Here is a 22999-nt window from a genome sequence, read left to right on the forward strand (position 1 = left end):
TGATATTTTAACATTATCATTATCATTAACATGTCAGTGTGGTAATGCTTTGAACTTCAAAAAAATAATAAAAAATTATTACTCGCCAAGCTCTATGACATAAACTGCAACATTAGCTTCTTGCTGCATTTGTAACCTCCCTAGACCAAATTTGACATCCTATTGGCTGAAGTGGCCGATGAAATGTATGCCCTTTCATTCATATGACGGACACTCAATATTTATTCCCAAATGTCAGCGTACACAAAACAGAGATGTTTTTGTTATTTCCGAGGATTTATGGAACATGCACTGCCTCCCATCTGGTGTAAAGCCCGCCCCCTCGCCCCTTCCCCTCTGGTGAGGTGACACCCCCAGTGCCAGGCCCCCTCCACACGGCTTTGTTTGCCCCTGAGTAGGTGGTACAGAAGCGGGTAGTAAAATATCGCTCTTAGCTCTGGAGGGGAGGGGGGGGGGGGGTTCGCCATGCAGTTGGGGAGTGTGCATTCATAAGCATGTGTGTTATTTTGTGGGTGCTTGAGAGCTGGCATATGCTGCTGTTTTTTTTTTTTTTTTTTTAATTCCCCCACCCCGATCGTACCCCCCGTCCCCTTTGCAGCATCTGTTTTCGGGGTGACGCGTGCGTGAGAGCATTACGCGAGGTGGGGTCGGGCTTTGTTTCACCGTTTTCAGCTCGAGGGAGCCTGGTCTCCATGGAAACGGATTTGAATTTCAAGCCAATTTGAGGGGTCCGCGGAGAGAACACAGGGTGGGACGAGAGCCAAAGGCGTTTCCAGGAATTACTCAAAGTAGTGATGCGGCAGTCAGGAAGTGAGGAGGGACGGCGGGTGGGGGTCTTTGCTTTGTGTCTCCCCTTCATGTCCCAAAAAATCTTAGCATGTGATGTGATGCGCAGCTGGATTCCAGATACACAAGTCAGGTCGCATTTATTCCGAATTCTGGCGGTCATTAAAATTGATCCTCCATAGACGAGCAATAAACACAAAGCACATGTGAGCATCAAACACCAAATAGCTTAAAACAGTTTTCCCACAAAGTTTTATTCCTCAGAAGTTTGGTCCTTATAAATATGCATTATATACAAAATAATATTATAAAACATATAAAGAGCACTGTGTCGTATTTAAATTAAACTCTGGAAATCATTTAAAAAAACAATTACATTAGTGGTTCTGAAGTTTTGAACTGTGCCATAGGCAGGCAGGCAGTGGTGGTGGTGTGAGAGTCTTTTTGTGTTTGTCTCGTTCGGGTTGCATAGAAGCACTTTCTATGCGTACGTTTGACTGCTGCAAGTCTTTGCTGATTGAAAAGTACTTTCTTCATTTGTCATTTTTCTAGTGCAAACAATCCAAAAGGAGACACGGGCACAAATTGAGCATTTTAACCCCTCCACCCCAACACCCCTGTTTTTAAGGCTTCTAGTGAACTCGGGCTGCATGTAAATCTCCAAATTGAAGAAGGTTCAGACATTCATTACTCTCAGTGTTTGTGACGTTGGATTGTGGGTGTTGACCCTGAGTTTTTTTTGTTTGTTTTTTTTTGCATAGAAGGCGAAGGTGGTAGGAGTGACCGACAGGAGTGAGGGTTTTCCGGGAGGGAAGGGCTAAAAAAAAAAAAAAAAAAAAAAAAATCTCAGGCAACTTTCACTGATTGGTTGGCTGTTAGTCATCATCGTGATGGTGATTATCACACAAGGCCAGGAAACGAGTGGCTGGTAGGCGATCCACCTTCGCCTCCTTTTCAACCGTCCGAGAGATGATAAGTTCAAATGTTCCTCCGCCGTGTCCTCAAGTCGTCCAGAGAGCAGCGGTTGACACGGAGGGGGGAGAAAACAACCTCCAAGTCTCTTCTCGGTATTGTAAACAATCCAGAATGTTCCAATTCTGCTTCGATTGTGTTTCTGTGTCTTCTACGACTACGTCACTCGATTTAAACCTGCAATGGAAAAAGGAGAGGACGTCATTACTAAGGTCAAACCTAGTCTTTCAGATGTTCAATTGATTTCTAAACAACATGAAGATGAAGTTCAGCTCAAAAAGTGTTCTGTCATACAAAAAAAAAAAAAGATTAATTCTGCATGACCAGGCAGACCAACAAGTTTCAAAAAAACAAAACTAAACAAGATGACATGCATTTTAAATTGATCCGGAAATATCAACACACAAAGCACTCTTGGGACCCAACTGGCCCAAGCATGTGTCCTCCGGTCATAACTGTGGTTTTTCTTTTTATTTGAAGTCGGCTTGAGTTAAGACAAAATAGAACACAAATAATAAAAAAATCATGTTTGCTATCATGAAATATTGACTATCTAAGATCTTAACGAGTCATACGGCGGAATGCAGACATCTGCCAGGGCAGAACGATCTTAATTCCGTTTACATCTTTTAAACATACCTCCTTTAATTAGCCGGATCTTTGTCATTAATATTAATGTATTTCTCTATGAAAAGTTTAGTAAAATGTCCAAAAAGCTTTAAAAAAATTAAATAAAATTCCTGATCAATTGAATAATTGGGAAATCTGTATTTTTTTTTTTCCGGCAGTCAGCTTTTCTATGTTGCCATTTTTTCGCCCCAGTTATCCTTACAAGATGGCTCGAATTTATAATCTCTACCATTATGGAAAGGTTTCAGGCTTTCTTGATCGATACAATGCTTTCTTCCTTTAATCTTCAACTTGAAAACAACAACACCCTCAAAGGGGGTTAGCGTGGATGCCTGCATGTATTCTTTTTTTTTTTTTTTTTATCGGAACAAGATGACAATCAGGAAAACAACATTGCGGGCTTGACTTGATGGAACGGATGCTGGCGGTCTTCCAATCGACTTTACCACGCCATGCTGCCTTCCTTATTGTCTTTTACTGTTCGACTTGTAAACAACAACACCCTCAAAGAGATTAGTGCGGGTGCTATAATGGCATTGTTATCAGACTCGGACAACAAAATGATATCCGGAAAAGAAGAGCACTTAAAGGCTTTTCTTGATGAAATGCATGTTCTCTTCTTTATTTTACTGTTCTACTTGAAAACAACACCCTCAAAGGGATTAGCAAGGCAGGCTAGCAAGGGCAGTGTTATCGGAATGAGATGACGAAATGTCTGCGGGAAAGAACACTGCAGGCTTTTCTTGATGAAACACATGTTCTCAGAAACACATTTCTTCACCAGGATTAATCGGCTTCTTCCTTTATTTTACTGTTCTACTTTTAAACAACACCACCGTAAAAGGGATTAGCATGGATGCTACCAAGATAGTCTTCTTGGAATGAGACAACGATCTGCGGGGAAGAGCACTGCCTTTTTTTTCTTGACGAAACGCATTTTCTCAGAAATGTTTGTTCACCACGATTCATCAGCTTCTTCCTTAATTTACTGTTTCACTTGTAAATAACCCCACCCTAAGAGGAATTAGCATGGACGCTACCAAGACAGCTTTTTTGGAATGAGACAACAAAATGTCTGCAGGAAAGAACACAGCAGTTTTTTTCTTAATGAAACATGTTCTCAGAAACATTTCTTCACCAGGATTCTTCCTTTATTTTACTTCTACTTGTTCTCCTTGTAGACAACACCCTCAAAGAGATTAGCATGGCAGGCTAATAAGCCAGTGTTATCGGAACGAGATGACGGAATGTCTACAGGAAAAGAACACTGCAGGCTTTTCTTGATGAGACAGATGCAAACAGTTTTCCAACGGAGTTCACCAAGATGCACTGGCTTCTTGTCGTTATTTTAGCGCGACCAATGGCAACCTCAAAAGGGTTCAGCATGGATTCTCATAGCAATTTACAGTAATCAGAACAAGACAATCGGTCCGTTGTGGTGAAGGAGCTGAGCCGAAAGGCAAAGCTCTCGATTTACGGGTCGATCTACGTTCCTCTATCGTCACGAGCTGTGGGTCGTGACCGAAAGAACAAGATCCCGGATACAAGCGGCCGAAATGAGTTTCCTCCGCAGGGTAGCCGCGCTCTCCCTTAGAGATAGGGTGAGAAGCTCGGTCATCTGGGAGGGACTCAGCATCGAGCCGCTACTCCTCCACATTTGAGAGGAACCATTTGAGGTGGCTCGGGCATCTGGTTCGGATGCCTCCTGGACGCCTCCCTGGGGAGGTGTTCCGGGCATGTCCTACCGGCGGGATGCCCCGGGGACGACCCAGGACATGCTGGAGAGACTACGTCTCTCGGCTGGCCTGGGAACGCCTTGGGATCCCGTCGGAGGAGCTGGCTGAAGTGGCTGGGGAGAGGGAAGTCTGGGCGTCCCTGCTAAAGCTGCTGCCCCCGCGACCCGACCCCGGATAAGCGGAATTGAAGACGGACGGACGGACAGACCAAGACAACAAAGGCTGACTTCTTTTAAGTCTTCTATCAGACTTCTTTCCTGCCTGTTTCTGTCACTTCTACAATCAGTTTACAACCACTTGCTATGACACAGTCGAATTCGAACCTGCATGAGTGTGGCGCACGCAGCTTACCTCTGTCGCTATGACGCACTCCCTCCTGGCGTCGGCTATAACGAATACCGACTGGTACATGGAGTCTCTGGACGAGCATATTGTTGATATTCTACACTCCGGCTTTTCACTGTGGACACAAATCCGGCGGCTTTAGCGAGAAACTCATGGAAATCCTTGCACATGTATTTCTGAGTTACTAGTAGAAATAGTAGCAGATACTTCACAATTCAATAGGAGCTGTCTTACCTGCACACTCTACTCAAAGGTCTTTTGTCTTCTAAACATTTGTCATAAATAAGACTTTTGTCTTCTTGCGACTTGTCGTCCTTAAATTCTTTTGTTTTTGAGCTGTAAGGGTCCAAGTGATAGTTTTTATGGATAAAGTTCGACTTCTCTGAGTCGCAGTCCACCTCCATGCTGACTTTCTGGTTGGTGTTTTTTAGCTGCGATGCCGTTATCAGGTTATCCCGCTGAGCGCTGGACACATTATTCATGGTCTCCGTATCCTCTCGCTGCCGTCGGGCCTGCCGGTGAATGTGCCTCAGGGCCAAGCCCACCATGCACAGCAGCACCAAAAGCGCCACCAGCCCCACGGCCAGAGAGACCGCCGCCCACTGGAAGCCATCTTGATTCTCCCCCACTTGAGAAGTCACGGCGGCGAAGAACTCGCAGCTGGGCCCGGTGAAGCCGGGCGGGCAGACGCAAGTTGCCGGCATCTTACTGGCGCAGACGCCGCCATTGAGGCAGGGATGGAGGGGACACTCGTCGAGGACCCTGTCGCAGTTGCGTCCACTGTACCCCGGGGGACATGCGCAGGTGTAGTCGTTGATCCGGTCTAGGCAAGTTGCACCGTTGACGCATGGGTTCCCGGCACACTCGTTGATGTTGATTTCACAACGCTGGCCTGTAAATCCTGCGCGGCAGCTGCACACTCGAGTGCTACCGTGGATCAGGCACTGAGCACCTACAGAAAACGGGAAAAGAAAGTGTTACTCCTGAAGGGTGAAAATAGGCGTACAGCCACTCAAGATAAAGTCTACACAGATTTTTGCAAATGGTGGTCAGTTACCAAGCTGTATCTTTGTGGATACCAACGCATGACTCCTAAAAGTGCAATGGTGTACTTTACCACCCCTGTCTGGGTCCCATTCTTATCTAAAGACAGAGTCTACCTGGTTTACCATCTCTAGTTCATGATGCATGAGGTAAGGGTTCTAAAGTTCTTCCACACCTGAATCAACAGAAAATAAGCCATTTGCCCAACGGAGCCAGTTGGAAGTGTAGACTTGATATTTCTGGGCAAAATAACCGTCTTCAAAGTACACTGAAATTAAGTTGTGAACTGTCAACAAGCGTCGATCCCCAGAAACGTTCCCACGAGGAGGCCTCGGTTTGCACATCTGCGTCCAATCAGCTACGCAACCACACAGCTGTGATTGTTCTCCTCACAAAGAAACAATTCCGCCTTAGTCAAACAAGAAATTTGTCCCCCCCGTCATCAACAAGGACCACCGCGGGCTGCGGTGACATTTACAAGCTGTAAGCTCGGGGCTGTCGACTGTTTATAAGCAGGACAATAGACACCCACTTCCCAGCAATTCCTGTTGTTCCGCACGCTTCCAGTTGCAGGAATCGGTGGTGGGGAGGGGTGGAGGAAAGTCGTACCATTAGCGCAGGGAAGCGACGTGCACTTGTCCACTCTCTTCTCGCAGTTGAGGCCGGTGTAACCGCGGGGACACTCGCACATGTAGTTCCGCCCGTTGTCCTTCTCCCAGCATTTGCCGCCATGGAAGCAGGGGGAATCGACACACGTCAGCAAGCTGTGCTCGCAATGGTAGCCCTCGAAGCCCTCCGGACACGAGCACATGTAGCCGCTCTCCAGATTCTGGGGATACAAGCGCGACGTTAGCTTCGGTGTATCGCAGACATCCATTCGAAACTGCTTCTCCTCATTGACGGCTATTGACGTCAAAAAATCATTTCTAACTATTTCTATTAGTTTAACATTTTTGCCACTTTTGTTAACAAGATTATGAAAACATAGAAATGTTTTTTATTATACATTTAGAACAGATATAAAATGTATGATTAATCATGAGTTAACTATTGAAGTCATGCGATTAATTACAATAAGAAATTTTAATCGCCTGACGCGATTAAAGAAAAGATTATTATTTATTTTTTTAAAATTGTAATTAATTGCATGACTATGAGTTAACTCACAATTAATCACAAATTTTATATCTGTTCTAAATGTAGAATAAAAAATTCTAGGTTTTCATACTCTTCTTAAAAAAAGTGGATTTTTTTGAAAAACTGATGAATATTTGCCCTCTATAACCGTTAATGGCAGTGAATGAGTTAACTCATTTTCTCCCAAAAACGTATAAACACATTCTATTTTAAACATCGCCATGGTTTATTACATTAAAACTGTGCGGTAGGTGTGCTAACCTCAGGGTTACGAAACTGCTCGCATTAAAAAACTAAACAGTAGGATTGTAAATTACATTTGTTAAGCTTGTAGTCCAATCCATTCACATTTGTTCATGGTTTAAAACTCTGTCCTGACCTGGCCCTGGGGGAGGTCCGCATTTATCGGAAAATGGTTATCCCCATTACACATGGTTTTATTTTTTGTTAACTTTTTTTTTTTTTTTAAATCAGTGTGAAATGTGGAAAAAACAGACAAATCCCTTTCCCTTGATTTGCCATTGTGCTTTTTTGATTTTCAATGATGCGCGTTGTATTTTGGAAAATGTATTTGACTTGTTTGTATAAATAGCAGGGCCTCTGGGTCGCCAACTAAGTCATTTTTCCGCAGCTTCTTTTGACCCAAAACATCCCTGTGAATAAGCTGGTTTGATATTTGCCGGATTGTGGCATACCTACATGGATGGCAATTATAGTCAACAAGTGAAAGTACAATCTCAGCTTTTACTGTCTCTTTTGGACTCCTTTTTGACTCATTCGCTCCTGGTAGGAACAGTTGAGCAGTGGCTAATTTGCATGAGGGAAAACTACCCTCTTCAAAACAGGCTAATTTCAACACGACTTGAAAAAAGTATGCTATATTTGTTAATCCTTGAGGTATTTTAACAAAAACATGTCACAAACTGTAAAAAAAAAAGAAGCTTCATAAGACTTACGGTGCATATCCCTCCATTGCGGCAGGGGTTGCTGTCGCACTCCTGCATCTCCAGCTCACAGTCGACGCCCGTGAAGCCCGGCATGCACGTGCACGTGTAGCTGCCCTGGCCCGTGTTCATGCAGGTGGCGCCGTTCACGCAGGGATGGTGATGCGTGCAGAAGTTCAGATCTTATCGGGGGGGATGGAGGAAGACGAGGAGTGAGAGGTGAGTGTTTATTTACGACTGGAAAGAAAGTTATCCCTTCCGTCCCTGGATGTGCATAATGAGTGAGGGGACACGCGGGCGGAAACCCAATTTAACTAATGCGCTTCAGCTGATCCAAATGAAAAGCCGGCAACATGAGAGTGTCTTTGAAAGTGGACCAGTGTGTGTGTGTGCGTGTGTGTGTGTGTGTGTGTGTGTGTGTGTGTGTGTGTGTGTCCTTACCTTGGTCACACAATAGGCCTCCCCAGCCCTCTTGACAGTTGCACTGCCACGGCAGCTGGCAGGTGCCGTGTTTGCATGCCGGGTACTTCTTGCACTCATCACAGAAGGTGCCCTGCCAGCCATCTCGACACCTGTAGGGGGCGATAAAAGGCTCAGTCTCAAGAGTTACAATAATAAATCTATGAGTTCCAAAATGTTGAAATTTGCAAGCAAATCGGAAGGCGCGGTAATGTAACACTAACTTACACTAACACAGTAGTAATAATCGTTAGAGTAAATATTAGTATGAACAACACTTCCATAAATTTGAAACAATCCAATGGAAATCAGTTAACACTCACCATATTTTTAACTACTGCGCAATTTCTTTTTTTCTTGGTCTAAAAATTGAATATATATAATTTTTTATTTAAATTTTTTGTCAGATTTTATTTATTTTTTTCTTCCATGTTTTGTCATCATAGTTTGGTTTTCTTCTGACTAGTATTTAAAAAAAAATCTAAATTCATTATTTTTTTCCTGGAATTGTGTCATATCCAGTATCTTAGTATCAGCTATATTTTTCATAATATCGTCCGTCATAGACTGTGACAGCTGCCTGTTTGGTGATATTTGTGTGTTCAAGGTCCAATACAAGGTGAGTTTAGCATGGTCCAAAATATTAAGTACACCTGCACAGAGCAAAGCTGTATTTGTTTACGCAAGAGTCATATCATACTTAAAGTCGTTTCTAATATTTTGTCTAAAATATTGATTAATTTCACAGCAGGAAACATATCAAAATAACTAAATCCATTAAGATGTTCTGTTATTATGATCTCCTGCGCCGAGTGAGAGGGGTTGTGGGAACGGCTTAATGATGCTGTTTGAGCATCCCAAAGGGTTTTAACCTCATTCCTGGTCGGGGTAGTGATGGATTTGTGTCGCCAAAAAGAGGGCAAAATATGATCTGGGAGGAAAGTGAACACGGGAAGGGGAGATGTGAGGAATTTGCTGAGGATCGTTGAACTATAGCCAGTTTTGAGTATGACAGAAGTGCCAAAGTGATTATTTATATAAACATTATGAATGAGACACTGAGCTTGTTTTGTTTGGGGTTTTGGGGCAATAAAACAGGACAGGCAAACTCCCTGGTTGCTACGTTAGGTACACCTGTACAGTTGAATGACTCTAAAATGTATAAATCATGCTCGTTTTCGATTGATTTTACAACTTGAGATTTTTTGCTTTGGCTCTCGTACGTAATGATATGGCCTGAGTTTCAATACTTACACACACTCGCCCGGTTTGGAGCAGTTTGCGTTTCTCTCGCTGCAGCCTTCCAGACAGATGGCTGCGGAACAAATACAAAACATCTCTCAGTATCAAACTCCAGTTGTTGCATTTTGAAGTTATAAGTCAAATATGTAAACAAGTAGTTTTCTTCTCCCTACATGGGATAACATTCTAGGTCACGCTTGATGTCTTTATAAATAACACAGCAGAAATGTCCATGTGTCTCACTTTGCCACTCATTTGATCTCAACCCAGCTGCTGAGGGGTTTGTTTGCGCAAAGCGGGACTCGCGGGGCTCCGACATTACCGCGCGGCTGCCGACGGTAAGCAGCCAGTTTAGTGGGCAACAGATGCTCGCTCTCAATAGCAGACAGCTGTCACTATTGTTGTTGTGGCCGCCATATTTGCAGCTGCTGCTATCGAGCGCGCGCCTCGCTCAGCGGCCCGGCGCGGCGCGTGGCTGGATAATAGCAGCGTGATTAACCCCGGCGCGTGTAAGGCACGCGTGCGTGGCCTCCTAGCAATCGGCCCCTCCCCTCATGCGGATTGGGTTACGGGGCACGCGCAGGCCAGTATTGTGGTAAATAATACAGTAGTGTCAGGTAAAAGCACACCTGTCGATGCTAAATGGCCGACATTCAGAGCCAGTCGGGCGTGTTTGAACTTGTTGGGAGTAGTTAACAAAAGTAATGCAATTTACAGTAATACGTTACAATGGTATCGTGACTCACGAGTGCCCTAAGTTAGGTTTTCGAGTTACCAGCCGTCACGTGATCTATTTATATTCTTTTAGAACGTTTTTTTTTTGTACTTTTTAAGCAAAAAAAACAAGTAGTGATTTGGAAAAACGGCCAGTAAGTAGTAGTAGATTTGATTTGGAGTAAATTTGACTCTATTTAGAGTGGGACCAAATAGACTCGGGTTTAGAGTATTATTTACACTTGGAAGAGAGTTAAAATAAAGAATTGAAATAAATAAATAAAAGTCACTCAAGGGTTGAGGAACGACCTCACAACCTTCACCATAATGCCACACTCCTACTGTTTACTTAAATCGAAGAGGAGACCAAACGCATTGTTTTTGGTCTCTTGGCGTTACGAAGAGTCCAGCTGACGCGAGCAAAGTTGCGTGGTTCAGGGAGTAGCTCGGTCCTGAGTTTGTTCCTCAACCCTTGAGTGATTTTTTTATTTATTTTTTTCAATTCTTTATTTTACTGTCTTCCGAGTGTAAATATCACTCTAAAACTGAGTCTATTTGGTCCCACTCTAAAAAGTGTCAAATTTACTCTACAGAATTTACTGTGTAAGTTCATCCTTTGCTATTTTGACATTGTTTTCAAATTACTGTCCACCCTTCTGTTAAAGTTTAGTACTAACTGATTTGTTTCTTTGGTTAAAGTAACTAAAAAAGTAATGCAAAAGAAATGTAGTGTTTATTTTCAACTGGTGCAACACTATAAATAAGACAGGCATGTGAACTTGAGCTAATGAATGAGCTAAGAAGTTACGATAGCATACCCAATCTATATTTTTCTTTCCCCCCCTCATGTATATTTCCTGTAGTCAACCGTGAAAGATGAGCCTCTAATTGCAAACGCGTCAGCCCATATGGTTGGAATTTGGCGCCGCGGTCGTCCGAATAGATCACGCCAGCCAATTCCTCTTTGGCCACCAAATGGCACAGATGACAGATCCATTGTCGCATATCCAGCACATGGTAACGATTACTCTTGGGCGACACTCTTGATTCATTTGTTGTTGTGAAAGGGGGGGACCTCAATAGAGCGAGGGTGGGGCGGCTCTGTACGTCCGAGTCCAACCTTTTGATTACAGCGTGAGTGTTTATGTTTCAGGCAAGTCAAATGTTTTTAAGAGAGTGTGCATTTCCAAATAGATGGGCTTTTCGCAGAAGTCGGTCCAATTGTCCAATTGTTCTTTCTCTGTTTACTGCACCCAACTTCAGAGAGGATCTCCTTTTAAGGAGCAAATCACAAAGATTTGCGTTTGAAATGGCGTCCTTAATGGGCCATTTTAGTATTGAATTCTGAAGTCAAATGTTGCATTTAGGCACAGCTGGCCTGACCTGAATGATAACCACGAGCAACTTTCTCAGTCGGGTGTAAAATTACTTCTTCATAGTCCCATTCACAAGTCTGCAAAGTAATGATTTGGGTAAACAAACACGATTTTTTTCAAGTCCACATAATTAGCCTTAGAGATGCTAATCTTTGGTTGTGACCACTTCGAGAACCTCAGAATTCTTGAGCGTCTTTACAAATAAATCTGAAAAAATTATAGTCTAATGGCTTTAAAAAGGTAATGTATGGCTAGACAAATTGGACAGTACAAGGTTAAGAAGCTAGCCAGCCATTTTCGACACCGCTTTGCTACATCCAACATTGGGTGATTGGCGCCTGTCAATCACAGGGTGTGTATATAGAGACAGACAACCGTTCACACACGTATCGCCACTGAGTTGGAAACGAACCCAGTCTGTAAAGTGGACCACAGCACCATCAGCGATTGTCTTTAAAGCCGTTAAATACAATTCCGCACAATTAGCCTCAGGATGCTAATCTTGCAATTTTGCTCTTGCTCAACATGTGTTATCTTCAGACAAATTGCTAAAAAGTTAGCGTTTGGATATACAGTCCAGTAAAATACTCTTCAGTCCATTGGATTATGGTACCTCTTGCCATTTAACCCATCTTTTGATCTTTTATCAATTAGGGGCTAAATTAGGGCTCCTTATGTGAGTGTTAGGATGCAAATTTGAGGATATGATGCAACTTTTCTTGCAATTCTTCATCCATTGTAGAGATGAATCTTGAGTATTTAACTCACTCAGACTTTCTACCACAACAAAGCAGTGAGTTCCACGCCGGTCGCCTGACTTACGTTCTTCGCAGTATTCCCCCTTCCAGCCGGTCAGGCAGGACAGCTGTCCGTCCCTGGTGCAGGTGTAATGTCCGAAGCGGTCGTCCCGGGACGTGCATTTCTTGGAGCAGCTCTCGCCGTAGTAACTTTTGTTGCAGACGAAGCGGTAGGAATACCTCAGCTCCGTCTGCTCGCCGGTCTGCGTGTCCTGAGCCCAGTCGCTGCCCACGTTTAGTTGTCTTTGGATGGCGAAGAAACTTATCAGGGAGTCCTGGTTGGCGGTATCTGGAAGGAGTTGGACTGTCTTAGGCTTGTGTTTAAGAACAGCGGTTTCACGATAACAGTGAGAGATCATCAGGTTTTACTCGAAATCTTAAGAAATCTATGCCAGTGACGGACGGGCAGAGCAATGAAATACTCTTCCTCTACATCATAATGATTTCAGTATGTTTATTTTTTGTCAACCTCGTCACAATAAATTTAACAAACACTGTTTTTGAACGTCTACAGTAGAGGTTTCTAACATTTCCTGGTACAACTGCAGAAAGGGTCACAAGCCATTGTACCCTAAAAGGTAGAATGATTTCCTTTCTCCCCTCCACCCGAGAGCCTCTCATGAATTATTGTGCTTCGTTCCACTCCACTAATCTGCCCAGTAGCAAGCTGCATCCCTTATCACATCCTATACAGCCCAGATGAAAGATAAACTCAGGTTTTGAAATTTCCTCTTTCTCTTCCGTCGGTAAAAACATTCCCAGGCACCCCTCCCCCCCCATCCCGGTCCCGACTTCCAGCGTGGCGGAACAGAAGTAAGGTGTAAAATACAGGAAGACGCAGTCAGGGCTTCTTGGCAGTCGCCGCGTATTCTCACCGAAAGCCCCGCGGTTCGTTCCCACGCCGAAAATAAACCACAGGAAGTTCAATTGTGTTGAGCACAAGAATGAAGAAGAAGGTGTCCACAAGTTCATAACAAAGAGGTGGATAAGGTGTGAACAATATATGAAAGCAACCAATGACTAATGATCTTTTGCTTTATAATTGGTGTGAAATGTAAAACAGATCACTTTTTGCTAAGTGGTAGGGGGTCTATCGAGTGTGCACCTAGAGCGCCCTCCTGTGGTGAAGCTCGGATACGCAGCACTTACCTACAGGTAGATTTCCATGAGGAGCGTGCCAAGCTTCAATTATTAATGAAAAGGATCCCTATAAGGAGAAACAGGACTGATTATTACCAATGTTGAATTGACAACTGTGTATTATTTGATTTAGTTTCAAGCTTGGTAGCTTTTGGAATGAATGATGTTGTCACTGCATTTGGAGGAGCAGGTGAGCTCCAAATTGACCAAAACACCCCAAAACCAACCACTAAATATTAACATAAAAGTGAAAGTAAATGGGTCCTTACCGGCCACCCGAAGTTGAAGGGGATCTGGATGGGGCCGGGTGGCACACCACTTAATGAATTGGATGAGCCCAGTACCGGCGTCCGGGCGCTGCCGAAGATGCAGTCCCCCGGTGAGACCACTGCCTGGTAGTTCTTCAGGCACACCTTGAAGTAAGTCCTGCAGCTGGGCTTGCACGGCAGCCCGTTGGCCAGCAGACCCCTTTGGTTCTTAAAGTCATGGAGGTGCAGCTCAAAAACACCTGAGGCAAACACCTACAAAGGACAAAATATAATTGCTTAAAAGAATAAATAAAAGTGGATCCAGTGGATTTTTTTCTGGGGACCTCCTTCATACCTGTGTCAGGGTGCTGAAGGCAAGAGTGAAGGTGAACCAAGCTGCCATCCTTCCGCAGCCAAAGTGACACCCACAATTGCAATCCCAATTCCAAAGACGCAATTCAACAAAAGTAGAAGAAAAACGGGGAGATATAATCCTTCCAAAATGCCCACTCTTAGCTCCGCTCCTCCAGAAAACGTTATCCAAATATGACGGGACCAATATCCAAGAAGCGCATGAAGCGAGGACCCCCCCCCCCGCCGCTCCTCCTCCTGTCGCCCCTCCTCACATGGCACCGTACTCCACAATCGTGCACGTAGGTGGCGGTGGCGGCGGCGGCGGCGGCGCGCGCGGCTCCTCTTGCGTGCGTGTGCGTGTTTCGGTGGGATGCTAAAAAAAAAAAAAAGTTGTGCGTCCACGGAGCATCCACACAGCCCGCCGCGCGTCACTCTCGTCCGCCTTCAATGGGAACGCACGGCGCGCGTCCTCCCTCATTTATAGACTCGCGCGCGGCGGCTCATTACATAAACTGCCAATCGTGGACGCCGCGCTCCACGCCCACTCGCCCACCACGCCCCCCCCCCCCCCCACCCCCCACGCCGCCTCCTCGTCCTCCTCCTCCTTCCCCCTCGCAACCCGACAACAAATTTATCCAGATTGAAAACGTGCGCGCGCACGCGCACTCGCTCGCCATTATGAGCAAGCATGCAGCAAACATCTGTTAACTTATTTTTGGCGCGCACTTGCGCGTTATGGCCAAAGACAATGAATGGATGATGGCGGGAGAAAACTGCGTTATGAGATGCTTAATTAGTTCAAGTATTTATTTAGTCGCGTCACTTCTCTCCTATATCAATTTGGCTAGACATTTTAATTGGATCATTACAATTTGTAGTTGGTAAATTGAATTAGCAATATTTGATTGCTGTTATTTAATGAGTTACTGTAATGTATGCACATGCACATGCTAATGTTTTACTTTTTTTTTTAATATACTGATTTGGATGCAAACAGCTCAGCCAAAGGGCATATAGGGCCTTGCAGTTTACAATACAAATAAATGACTATACTAGTTCTACTACAGTTTTATTTTTAGGTGTTAAATTTAACAATTAAAAAAAACATAAAAAAATATGAAGAATGATAAATTTGTATTACTACTACTATTTATACAACACTCTATAACAAAAACTATATTGAAAAACTCCATAGTTCCATAAACCAATTTAATCAGATGCCTTTGAAAAATAAAATAATATTAATAATAATTGAATGTGGATTTTCCTTTTCTTCAGGATAAAAAGACAAATATTAGTGGTGTGCATCGCCCACAAAAGACAATTCGATAAATACAGTGTAACCTTGTTTTCCGCTGGGGTTAGCTTCCAAGTAGTTATTTACATTTATTATAAATGTTTTAAGGCTCTAAAACCCCTCACCATACAGTTTATACACTTTTCTCATCAATGTATTTACATGTTCTCACATTTCTCTCTTGTTCAAAACCTTCTCAATGTTCAAACCTTCATAAATTTGATAAAATAGCTACATTGCTGTAAAAAAAAAAAAAAAAAGACTGCAAAATGACACTGAAGAAAATCCGTGAAACAGTCAGGCAGCAAAAAGTGAACCGCGTTATAGCGAGGGAACACTATATTTCTCGATGCATGGTGCCCAATTCGATTCAAGGCTGTAACAATTTGAAAATATGATTCGATTTGTTTTGATTTAATTCAGTGGCATTACGATTCAATACGATCTGATACGGCTGTAACTTTTGTCATGTTTATTAATATGCAACAAGTAAAAGCTCTCCAAAACCCAAACTATCCTGGCTAATTAAATTCAGAGACACATAAAGTCATCAATCACATCCAGTCCATTTCAATCTCCCATACAAGACCATTTGATATCTCGATACACGGGGTGCAATATGTTCAAGGATGCAATGATTTAAAGGCTTTTATCGCTTTTTGACTCAAATTTTCGTGTTAACTTGTTAACGTATATAGTGACAATGTTATCATCCATCCATCTGAGCCATGACTTATTCTCATGTGATGATATTTTAAGCAAAAAATTGTTAGCACTGTGGACCTTTCTTTACCTTTTAAGAATTCAAAACAGTGTCCACAAGCCTGTAGGGCTAGTTTGCATTCAAAATAATAAATAAGGGATGATGCCATATACATTTTTTCCTTACACAAATTCGTAATCATAACCCCCCCCACACACACACACCCCTGGGCACCTTGGCGCGAGTCCACGCATGACACAGTTTAGTAGAAGCGTGCCTCCCCTCCTCTCCTGTCTTTTTTTCTCTCCCCATTGTTGAGGCGCGTGTCCCTGCTCTCACCCTCATGCGGGTGCGCAGTGTTCGGGCACATCACTATTCAGCTGTATGCAAATGAACACACAGACACACACACACAGGGTTGTAGATGTCATTTTCAAACATGAAATGTATACTACTCCCTCCTTTTCTGTTTTGGTAGACATGGTCATATTAGCATTATTATTCATTGGGTTGTCATGAAGTTAGACAGTATATACAGTTTTGATGTTTTCAGAGGTTGAAGTTGACATGAGACGGGGATTTTGGTGACGAGTCATATCATTTTTTTGTGTTAGTATAAAGAACCTTTAACTATTGTACATGTACATTTAGGCCAAATAAATCATGAAAAAAATCTGTCCTGACCCGCAAAGCATTTGAACATTGGGATGGACAAAACGGTGTGTTGAGGGCCCAACAGCGAAATAGAGCTGCACCATAACAAATAAAAATATGTAGCATTCAATATTTTGAGGTTCATTTACTCTACCTTTTGTCTTCCATTTTATTTATTTATTTATTTTTGGGGTAATTTTCGTCGTTTTTCATACATTTTTAGACATTTCTGCCTTATTGTCAAATTTCCTGATATTTTTGGCAATTTTATGGACATAATATGGCAATTTTCTGCCTCTCTTCTTCCTTTTTTTGCTATCTTCTGACAGTTTTGGTAATTTTGTGGATTTTCGATGGTAATTTTGGGAATTTCTTTTGTTTTTGGACATTTTGGTACTTTTTCTGCCCTTTAATAAAAAATCTGACTTTTTGGGCAATTTTCTGTACATATGATCTTTTTTTGGACATTTAACTTGTTTTTCTTTTCTTTCTTTTTTTAAACTTTCAGAGTTTTTGCAAATTCATTCCAATGACATTTTATGGTAATTTTCGATCTTTCTTATTTTGTTTTTAGACATTTCACGGTTACCTTTTTGAATGTTTTCTCTTCTGCCTTTTTTATTCAGTTATCTGACATTTTTGGCAATTTTATGGTAAATTTGAACACTTTTCCATCTACCTTTTTGTCTCTCATTTTCTGGGAACCTAAACATTTTGACTCTGACATTTGTTTTGGAATATTTAATTATTAATTTTGATCAAATCATCCCCAAAAAATAAACAGATATGTAAAAAAAAATTCGACACATTTTTTTTTATACCAATTATTATTTTTTAGATCCCCAGGGAACCACAGGAGAGTGACTTATATATATATATATATATATATATATATATATATACACACACTTCGATTTAAGTTGAAAATATTATGTAGTCCGACAACTGACATCTGCTGTGACCATTGTAGAGAGCCTTGCATGATAAACACGTCCTAAATTCTAGATATCCTAAATTGTAGATCAAAATACAATTCTAGGTAAGAATAAATAATAATAAAGAACAAATATTTTATGTGTTTTTATAATAAATTAACTGTGCTTGATCTGGTGAAATCCTTATGTGTCAAAGACTCGTACATGTGTCTTTATGTCTTTCCAAGGTCGTCGTAGGTGAACAAGCAACCTAAACTATGCGTGATGTCGTGGCGTGTCGTCTGTTGTTTTTCCAAGGTAGCCGCCCGTCGCCCAGAGTGAAAATGGAGAGCGTTTATTGTGTTTATACGAGCAGCAGCGGCGGCAAACTTGCATGCTATTGACACACCTGTTGTGTCCCCAGTGAGTCTCCACAGCACAATGGCTTATGCATGCATGCACCTCAGGCTCTCCTCTTTCTAAATATATATGTACTTATACACAAAACGCCATCAGCTGCAAATTCTCTTGCGTGTTGACTTTAGAAACTAATTAATCATTGCCACCCAGCGAGTTGCCATGTTGTCACCGAGTTGAACCAAGCTGTGATTTGTCGGCCGTAATGGACCCCGATGGCAAATAGCAGCCACCTTATCTGCTTTTTTTTTTAATTTTATTTTTTACAGCCGCCACTCCCATCTACCTGTTGTAAAAGGGCTGTAAAAGGTGTGGCCGTTACCATTTTCAGCAGCTTTAGTAGCTCTGGCCGAGCTGATAACACTCTTTGCTTTGAGAGAAAGTGAGTGATGTGTGAGCCATATGTTCTCTTTTGCTCTTTATTTGACTGTCATCATGTACGATGGCTATCAAACGCTGCACGTTGTACACACCACATTAGATTGAGATCGAATTTTAAACGTGCAGATGTAACTGGTGAGGGCAGACCTCTGCCAAGGCTGAACCAAAGCTATTGAAAAATCACAATGTGCCAGGTGACGCAGTTCCTCTCCAGTCCTGTAGGTGACAGTGGTGTGCATTTAAAAATAGTGTGTTTATTATACTATTTTTTATTTTCTTCTCATATATATATAATTATTATTTATTTAATCAAAAAAAGGCCAAATATATCAAATAAAGTAATAAATAAAATGAAAAATCAAGTGTTTCTCTCCGCTCCCAGACATTGTGGCCGCTAAATGCGCTAAAACAATCATCTGTCAAACGTCAATCAAATACCACTACTAGTCCTGCAAAAATGGATATTATGTCATATAGTGTTTTTCTAATACACACATAACTTCATGTATGACTTGTGAAAGTGTTCCCTCGTTTTCTGTTGGTTCCCAAAAATACCCACAATAAATGAAATCCGCGAAGTAGTTGGCGTTATGTTTTATATTTATTATAAATGTTTCGATTAATTTACATTTTCTCACATTTCTCTATTGTTGAAACATTCTCAATGTTCAAACTTTTATACATTTTTATAAAATAGGTACATTATAGTTAAAAAAACTTTGCACTAAAAAGAGTCAGCGAAGGAGCGAGACCGCGAAAAGTGAACTGCATTTTAGCAGCATCTTTTTGCTCTATCATCTTCTCTCCATGACGTGCGAGCACTCACAGCGAACAATGAGGTTCTCTAAAATGGCCGTGCCAGCCCGAAGCCCCCGTCCACATGCTGCTGCTATGTCATACTGAAAAACACATGAAAGCCGCCCTCCTTGCTTCTCCGTTGCACGCACTCATGGCCCACAACGAGGCGTTCTAATCTAATTGTTCTAAAAATTCTGCATTATGTTTATTAAATAATATTTGTCTGCATGAATAATTTGCTTCCTCATGCTGTGTATATGATTTCTTGTAAACATTTGACAATGTCTAAAACAGAAGCGTATCGCCGGACAACAAATAAAGCAGAGAGCAGGTCGAGGGGGAAGCCGAGCTGCTGTCATCGGATGCTTTCTGCGTTCTTATTTATAACATGCCTCACTTAAACGCATCGTATTGTTACGCGAAACCGGAGCCTCGCACGGACCAGCTGCTGCCGTGCGCCTCTCAGCCGTGCTATTCTCACCCGCTCTGTGACAACGCGGGATGGGGACCGTGCCTAGATTAAGATGTCTCTGCTTTCTGGGGGGCGAGGAGGAGGGGGGGGGCGCAGGTTTAGGGTTCACGCACAGGCCTTGGCGTAAAAGCTTTGATGTGTGGCTGTGGCAGCGTGTTTGCGGGTCAGTGTGGGATTGGGCCTTGGCGCTTGACAAAAGGACTTTCCAGCGGTTTTCGCTTTGATTGGACCAGCGAGGTCTTCTTCCTCACTGGCATTGTCGTCATTTTGCAAACTTTGCCACCATGGCAACGGAGTGTAAAGCAGCTCCATCGGCATGTGAGATGATTGTTGCCGGAATGTCGGGAATGTATTGTATGTCAGCACAGCCTTGACACTGAAGCATCTCATTCACATATGGAAGAACAATGTAATAGAATACACGGATCCCTTAAGTGGGGTGCAGGCAATCGGACAATGGGAGGGTTTTCCACCCCTTGTGGTTGAAGTCAATGAAGACCACATTTTTGGATGTTACTGGTCTGGAATTGTACATGTCTATTATAACGGGAAGTCTCAATGACACGTGTGAATTTGAACAGGAAGTAGGCCATTTTGATTTGAAGCGGTAATTTTGGGCAAATTCCATTGCTTGTACTTTGTACTTAATGACAAACTCCCTACTCCCTATTCCCTACCCCATTTGCTCAAATGACCCCCAATCGAAAGCAGTTATCAGTGGTTCTCAAATGGGGGGTATGTGTACCTCTGTGGGTACGTGAAAGCACTCCAGGGGGTACCGTGAGATTTTAAAATATATTTAAATTTTAAATATATTATTTAATATTCAGTAGGCTATTCAATTTCACTATCCTAAAAAAACAGCATCTCCCTCATACCAGAATGGTTTGACCCAACTAGTCATATGCCGCCTAGAATCACCTGCCGATCACTTGGAAACTTTATTTAACATTGAGTTTATTATTTCTTTTTGAGAACAGAGCTTCACTATGATCCCAAAAGATGACGCTTTATGTTGATAATAATCTGTATGTGCACAAATCTTTATCCATAATAAAATTATAAATAAATAAATGATTAATTAATTTATCTCTTTTTATTTCCAAATAGTTCAAGAGACCATGAAATACAAATAGAGTTCCAAAATTTAATAAATCGGACAATAATGACACCGCACTGGGTTTTATCATTTTTTTCTTCAATTAGAAATGCATTGCGCTGGTTATGGGGTACTACTTGAAAAAAGATTTCCTTTTGAGGATTCACCATGAAGACTTTGGGCGGAGGCCACTTCATTGCTGTTTGCAGCTCTAGTTATTATTTTTTACACATTTTGTACATACAGTACATTAAACTTAAAACCAGATTATTTCTTTACATTATCTTATATTATGCTTTTTAATGCTGCTATATATACAATATATTGCCATTTTGACTGGGAGAAAAAACCTTTAGGGGATTTATTAGATTTTTTTTTTCTTTTTTTTCTGGCGAGCTCAGTATTGTTCATTCGGTAATTTTACCGATTTGACATGGCATCATCATTGCGCTCCTTTTTTAATTTATTTTTTATTTTTTTGTATGTGGGTGAATATGTGTATGTGCCTGAGCGCGTGCGTGTGTGTTACATTTTTTGTGTGGCTAGAATGGATTAATGGCATTTTAATTCATTTCAATGGGGAAATTTCAAAAATGAGGTTACAACTGTAGCATCAGTGAGTCTCAACAAGTAGACGAGCACTTCTGTAGCCCCTAAAAAATCTCAGTCACATTCAACGCTAGGCTGTACAATACGTCATATTTATCTGATCTGGCCAAGCTCGCTAACTGGCCACCTGCTTCATTGACGACTTGTTTGCTCTCCCCTCTGTCGTGTTTGGGAGCAGGCCTCCGTGTCGTAAAAGCAGTCATGATGGCGATTTAAGCAGCGAGGTCAATATGCTGCTGCAGATTGGCGTTGACGTCAGCGCTCGGACCAAAAGGAGGGGTGGGGATTTATGAGCTTCTCTTCGAGGGCCGCAAGCTCGCTCTTTGGCTCAAGCAAGCGCCGAACAGGAAGTTGGCTTCATGAAAAAGCCAGAAGTCGGCTCGGATTCGCTGTGCAATTCTCTTTTGCGTGACTCAGAGGTGAAACAAAACGACCTGCAGATGTCTTTGAACGCTCAAGTGTGTTGTGAACGTCCGTTTTTATGGCGCCGAAAGGGAAAAAGCGGAATATGCCCGCTGTGATCACCATTGCAAATGACAACCACAATAATACATTTTTTAAGCTGTATGTTCAAACCCGGGCAGCACGGTGGCTGACTGGTTAGCACGTCCGCCTCCCAGTGCAGAGGACGTGAGATCGAGTCCGGGCTTCGGCCTTCCTGGGTGGAGTTTGCATGTTCTCCCCGTGCTTGCGTGGGTTTTCACCGGGTACTCCGGTTTCCTCCCACATTCCAAAAACATGCATGGCAGGTTAATTGAACACTCCAAATTGTCCCTAGGTGTGAATGTGAGTGTGGTTGTTCGTCTCTGTGTGCCCTGCGATTGGCTGGCAACCAGTTCAGGGTGTACCCCGCCTACTGCCCGAAGCCAGCTGGGATAGGCTCCAGCACCCCCGCGACCCTAGTGAGGAAAAAGCGGCCAAGAAAATGGATGGATGGATGGATGGATGTTCAAACCCCAATTCCAGTGAATTTGGGACGTTTTGTAAAACGTAAATAAAAACAGAATTCAATGATTAAAAAATTTTTTTCAACCCATTTGAATACACTACGAAGGTAAGATATTTCATGATTAGACAGGTGAGTGTCATTGTGTTTTTTGCAAATATTCACTCATTTTTGATTAGATTTTTACAGCACATTTCAAAACAACAAACACTGGGAAAGTTGAGGAAATTATGCTATAGTTATATAATGAGTGTGATCATTAAGTATTTTATAATTGTGTTTTATTTTCTGCATTTATAAATGGTGGTATTTAAATTTAAAATGTTAATTAATATGATCAGTATTTATACTGTGTATTTCAAAATATGTTATATAAAAATAATATAAGTATTCAGAAATGGTTTTCTGTGTATATAAAAAAAAACTATTTTTTATTTATATGATAAAAAAAAAAATGATATGATGAAAATACCAAAATACCGTACATTTATATACAATAATACAAATAAAACTGAATACAGCTGCCTTTCATGAAGTAGTAGTTTCAATCCAGCTTGGATATTATGTCTTTTTCTGGTATATACATTTTTCTCAAAGGTTTTTGCGGTAATGTTATCCCCTCATGTTCTGTTTTGGAACTTTGCTTTCTCCTCTTGCACTTTTGCGGTGTTTACTCCAAACACATAATGCCACTGACCGGGTCGTCGGTCGGGCACACAGGTGACATGAAGGTGCTCATTCAGCACTCTGCCAAGGTGGCGGTGACGTCCTCACCTGTCTAAAAT

The 22999-nt window shown here is 42.1% G+C and overlaps 2 protein-coding genes and 1 long non-coding RNA gene across 6 annotated transcripts in view; 1 reads left to right on the top strand and 2 right to left on the bottom strand.

Annotated features, from left to right (window-relative positions):
* Nucleotides 1-22999, top strand: part of LOC144039636 (uncharacterized) — a 78279-nt gene that overhangs the window by 5376 nt on the left and 49904 nt on the right. For both annotated transcript variants that reach the window (XR_013289502.1, XR_013289503.1), the window contains exon 3: nucleotides 7632-7813. This is a non-coding gene — a long non-coding RNA (uncharacterized LOC144039636). The remainder of the gene's footprint in view (nucleotides 1-7631; nucleotides 7814-22999) is intronic.
* On the bottom strand, nucleotides 1022-14356 carry dll4 (delta-like 4 (Drosophila)). Its single transcript, XM_077553189.1, has 11 exons — nucleotides 13926-14356; nucleotides 13592-13843; nucleotides 13332-13389; nucleotides 12208-12471; nucleotides 9308-9368; nucleotides 8036-8166; nucleotides 7607-7776; nucleotides 6123-6342; nucleotides 4704-5421; nucleotides 4476-4584; nucleotides 1022-1935 (listed from the first exon to the last, which is right to left on the bottom strand). Exons 1-11 carry the CDS (start codon nucleotides 13971-13973, stop codon nucleotides 1930-1932), a joined length of 2037 nt encoding a protein of 678 aa, XP_077409315.1. The 5' UTR covers nucleotides 13974-14356; the 3' UTR covers nucleotides 1022-1929.
* LOC144039634 (dynein regulatory complex protein 1-like) overlaps nucleotides 22054-22999 on the bottom strand; it is a 281634-nt gene continuing 280688 nt past the window's right edge. For all 3 annotated transcript variants that reach the window (XM_077553193.1, XM_077553192.1, XM_077553191.1), the window contains one exon: nucleotides 22054-22167. The gene's annotated coding sequence lies outside the window, so the exon portion shown is untranslated. The remainder of the gene's footprint in view (nucleotides 22168-22999) is intronic.

The sequence above is a fragment of the Vanacampus margaritifer genome, chromosome 19 (genome assembly GCF_051991255.1).
Source record: "Vanacampus margaritifer isolate UIUO_Vmar chromosome 19, RoL_Vmar_1.0, whole genome shotgun sequence".
Taxonomy (NCBI): Eukaryota; Metazoa; Chordata; class Actinopteri; order Syngnathiformes; family Syngnathidae; genus Vanacampus; species Vanacampus margaritifer.